Below are 5,000 nucleotides of genomic sequence, written 5' to 3' on the forward strand. Positions count from 1 at the left end.
GGAGAGAGAGAGAGACAGAGGGGGGGAGAGAGAGAGACACACACAGAGACAGAGGGGGGGGAGAGAGAGAGAGAGACAGAGACAGAGAGAGAGAAAGAGAGACATAGAGACGGAGAGAGGGGGGGGGAGAGAGAGAGAGACAGAGAGAGAGACATAGACAGTGTATGGGTGCTCTGCCAGTGGGGCTGGGTGATGTTGCTGATTAAAGGTGACAGATCGCTGAGCTCGGCGAGGGGCAGGCGAGGGCCGAGAGCGTGCCGGTGTGCGTGTCTGCTCGGCGTGTGTGCGTCAGGCCCGACACACTCCCGCCTGCGGGTCGCCGTTACCAAACCGCTCGCATGACGGAGAGCACCAGACTCCTCCGTGGTCGCCGTGACGACCCCCCAATGCCTCACGCCCGCCTCGCCCCCGCACCCCCGCTTCTCATCGACCACAACAAACTCCCCAAAACTAGAGAGCTAATACTGGGAGGAACGACATGCATCCGACAGATAGCTATTCACTCATAAATGTCTTTAAAGAACGCTCCCGTTGGAGTGGGTTAGGCTCATGGTACATTGGGGAACCAAGTTGATCATTTGCTATTGACTTTCGTCTCACACATTCCAAACGTGCCGAAGGCCGGTCCTGTATGGAGTCCTGCCTGGGTCATGAGGAGGTGGGAGGAGGTGGGAGGAGAAGGGAGGAGAAGGGAGAAGGGAGGAGAGGGGAGCTGTTGCTCTGGATCGGTGTGACTTTATGGAGATCCAGATGCATGTGTTACCCTCCCACAGAACAACAAGCTCTCCTCACACAGAAGGGAGGACATGTATCACCCACGCGCGCACACACACACACACACACACACACACACACACACACACACACACACACACACACACACACACACACACACACACACACACACACACACACACACACACACACACACACAGTGATGATAAAGAGGCAATGGCGGGGGCAGTCACCTTAGATTAACTTTGACAGGATAACAAACCGGCTGAATCTAACAAGCCCACACTTACAAAGTCATTCAGTGCACCGAATAAATATATATACATTCAGAATGGTAACTGCAGTCTGCCGTACTAATGCCCTGTCGTACTGTCGAGATATTTAACCATGTTTTAGTATGGGACATGTGCAGATGGATTAGTTCTTCAAATCTAATCCTTCGTTTGTGTAGAGTCTTAAGATTTGGGCAGTGTGTATATATATAGTCTCCCTCCCTCCCCCCCATACACACACTGCACAAGCCTTAAGCCTTAAGAGGCACGCACGCACAAATATGCACACTAAGAAGATGAGCAGCTGTGTTTTATCATAATATTTCATTACTCCCAAAAGGAAGTTCATACAAGAGTGAAATAATGTATTGGGTTTGCTCCTTGTCTTCACACTAACCAGAAGAAACCTTGAACTACATGGCTCTGCCCTACCTGCTCCTAAAGGACATGCATATGAACCCACTGTGAGGCCTCATCAGCTCAGTGAATAAAGAGTCATAGGAAGACTTGAGACATCGCCACAGCGTGTTGTTGTGACTCATGCAGACGCATCAAAGTGTGTATCCATGTATAATAAATAAATACCCAAAGTCTACGCTGTCAACCAGAAGAATCGTATCATTAAAGGCAGCTACAGGCTGCGCTGTCACACTTGATACTCGTTAACAAAGGCTGGTCATTTTTCTTTATACGTGTGTCTTTATACGTGTGTGTGTGTGTGTGTGTGTGTGTGTGTGTGTGTGTGTGTGTGTGTGTGTGGTCTGCTTCACTCACCAGGGACGTTTTAATCCCAATGCTCTCGGCAGCTTGGAAGGCCAGGGTCAGGTTGCGGCTCTATAGGAAAACAAACATGGAGATGTTTGGGTGCTCAGCACAGAGACACATATATGGGTTCTCCTAGAAGATCTTCCTGCTCACTGAAGCCATCAACGCCATCGTTATTATCCTTTTACAACTACTGCACTCTCATTCATTCCCCAGGCGTTCGAAGGGCCTTCTTTTAATTACGTTGATGATAATCTGATGATTATTCTTATATTAGTTTCACCACAATGTTATATTATGTTCGATCACTATCGACCAATCAAGCATTGTTGGGGAAGGAGAAAAGGTACACTTTCTGCGAGCAGTAAGAAGAAAATCGCAATGATTAAATAAACATTAGCTATAACAGGGAGCCAAAAGGAATACACACACAATCAATTAGTCAGTAATGGTACTACTGGTGAATGTGTGTGTCTGTGGGCGTGTGTATGTGTATGAGGGTGTGCGAGTTTGTGTATGAGTCGTAAAGAGGAAAGGGGGGGTAGGAAGCGGTGACTGGTGTGATGGGGGGGGCGACATGCAGCAGGAGTCATTACAGCCAACGCTCCACTGTTGAATTATTTACATCAATGGACTCTCGAGCCTGTCACCATGGGTGTGTGGGTGGTAGAGGGGAAACACATGATGGAAACATATCTACGCTATTATAGAAAGTTTGTGCGTGTGTGTGTGTGTGTGTGTGTGTGTGTGTGTGTGTGTGTGTGTGTGTGCGTAACAAGGCAACCAAGGGCTCTGCATGTCTTTTGCCAGTGGTGATGTTGGTCTCATCACCAATGTTGGCACCAGATGCTTACTCTGAGATACTAACTCTTAGTGCTAACTCTTAGATGCTAACTCTATGATAACCCCCGCCCCAAGCTAATGCTTCTGTCGTAATACTTTTGTCGTAGGTGTCGTAATACTTTTGTCGAAGGTACTTAATTGTGTAGCATCTACAGTAGCTGCTATCATTGCTTTACACGGGGAATGGGTTAGCCTAGCGATTGTAATACTTGCACTTGGTTCTATGAACATCTTTACTGTACCGACAGCGATATATTGTTTCACTTCTTATGACAAATGTACTTATTGTAACAAATGCACTTATTGTAAGTCGCTTTGGATAAAAGCGTCTGCTAAATGCCCTAAATGTAAATGTAAATGTAATGGTACAATGTGGTACGTTACATTAGCGTTAGCACCACAGGGCTAGCATCTAGTCTGCTTTAATGGGCTTTTCCAACTCTCCTGCATACTACCCCAGGAAGATGGAAAACAACGGAAGCAATCTGGCAAATACTGGCACAGATTGTAAACAAAGAGGTTTCACAGAGAGTGACTCATAGACATGGAACATTCCTTGAAATAACTTGGCTAATTTTTCTAACTCAAAACAGAGCCTTTATTCCAGCTGTTTTTCAATAAACAAATGCGGCCTACCACCCCACTAATAAATCATAGGGTATCAGTGGTCCAGGAACCACAATAGAGCAGTTGATGGGACAACCACTTGAATAACTTCACGTCCCTAACCAAGAGAGCAGCCTTCTGATCTTTTGGTTCTATTGAGCGGCACAAAGATGAAAAATTAATGACATCTGGATATTCAACTTGAAATTCGGCTTATTTGGATGAATGTTGTCCTTGTTGTCCTGGCGACGTCATAGGCCTCATAGGACCCGTTTGGGAAGTTACAAATCAATGATTAATAATCTCTCTCTTTAACCTGACAACCGCTTGGGAGTACTTCTGCTATGGACACATCTAGATGTGTGTGTGTGTGTGTGTGTGTGTGTGTGTGCGTGCGTGTGCGTGTGTGTGTGCGTGTGTGTGTGTGTGTGTGCAGGCGTCACCTTATCTTGACTGATGAGCTCCGTGTAGGGGATGTGGGCGGGCAAGTATGTGTGAAGCAGGGCGCAGAACGCCAGGCCGTCGTTCCAGCTGCTGCTGAAGTTGGTCACGTCAATATTCTGACAGACAAAGGGGAAAAGCAAGGGGAAAATTGGAGGAAGGCCATCAATACATTACAGCAGATGAGCTAACAATCCTCACTTGTAAGTACCTAAGGTTTCGTTATGGTTCCACGTTGACGCAACACAATGACCACGCAGTCGCTTCGGTGCAGTCGTGCGCGTTGCATCAACGTGGAACCATAACTGAGCCTTAAGCGGCTAATAAATGGACCCGGTAAGCCACTAGGGTGTACGATACGAGATGGAGCGTCACCAGGCTAGTTGGACCGGGTTCGGGTCTGGATGAGTGTGTTAACGCGCCTTGCCAGGTGGTGTTGGTGTTGGTGGCGGAGCCACCCTGCGCATCTCCTCAGATCCCCCTCACAACGCTTCACACACACACTTCAGGTTTCCGCTCAGGTTTCTCTTCCTCTCGTAAGAGGAACATGCGCAGCCGCACATACACTGCGTACGTGCATCAGCGTGTGTGACGTTGTATTTGTGTGTGGCTGTGGTTATGTGTGCTTATGTGGGTGTGTGTGACGGTCCCCAATCCTGGCTGGTCTTAGCAGCTGACAGGCGCACCGCACTGCGGGAGATTCCTCCTCTCCATTGTTTGGCGCTCCAGACTCCCTCGAGACATGTAGTGTTTCCTCACTGAGCTCCATGTTTGACAGCAAGGGGCTCTGGGAAAGAGCGCTTCCCTGAGGGACCCTGCAGTTGATTAGGCATCTCTGAAGGCCCTGCACGCCGCGCGTTCCCCTTCACCGGCTCCGGACCGGGGGAGATGCAGGGATAGAGTGGGTTGGAGAGGGTTGTGGATAGAGGGGCCTGGGCGGGAAGGCATGTGTGGTCATGTTGGGCCTGCATTCCTCTCCTAACCCCAGACACAACCCGTTCCTCTCCATCGCCCCGGTCTGTTCTGCTGATGGCTGACTGGCAGCTCTGTGTTTGGTGTGTGCAGTAGGCGACATCCACACACACGCACAGACACGTATTTGTACAGACAAACACACACACAGGCACGCACACACTGTAACTTAGACCGGTCCTGTAGTTAACGACGGTCCTGGAGTCGTTAACTCATGCAGACAATGATGAATGAGGTGAGAACGGAGGTACTGCAGACACACAGAGAGAGAGACTCTGTCTGTTTGTGTCTGTACCACAGGGCAAGGGGGTTGTGCAGTATGAAGTGGTTTGTGATCACTTGTGGTATGTTTTCTTTTACTCGTTC

The 5,000-nt window shown here is 48.7% G+C and overlaps 1 protein-coding gene across 1 annotated transcript in view; it reads right to left on the bottom strand.

The window, feature by feature from the left end:
- specc1 (sperm antigen with calponin homology and coiled-coil domains 1) overlaps positions 1–5,000 on the bottom strand; it is a 65,528-nt gene that overhangs the window by 910 nt on the left and 59,618 nt on the right. The window contains exons 13-14 of the mRNA XM_079738548.1: positions 3,665–3,781; positions 1,782–1,841 (exon numbers count right to left, since the gene is read on the bottom strand). Coding sequence (XP_079594674.1) covers positions 1,782–1,841; positions 3,665–3,781 — 177 coding nt within the window. The remainder of the gene's footprint in view (positions 1–1,781; positions 1,842–3,664; positions 3,782–5,000) is intronic.

The sequence above is a fragment of the Pollachius pollachius genome (genome assembly GCF_949987615.1).
Source record: "Pollachius pollachius genome assembly, chromosome: 6".
NCBI classification, from domain to species: Eukaryota; Metazoa; Chordata; class Actinopteri; order Gadiformes; family Gadidae; genus Pollachius; species Pollachius pollachius.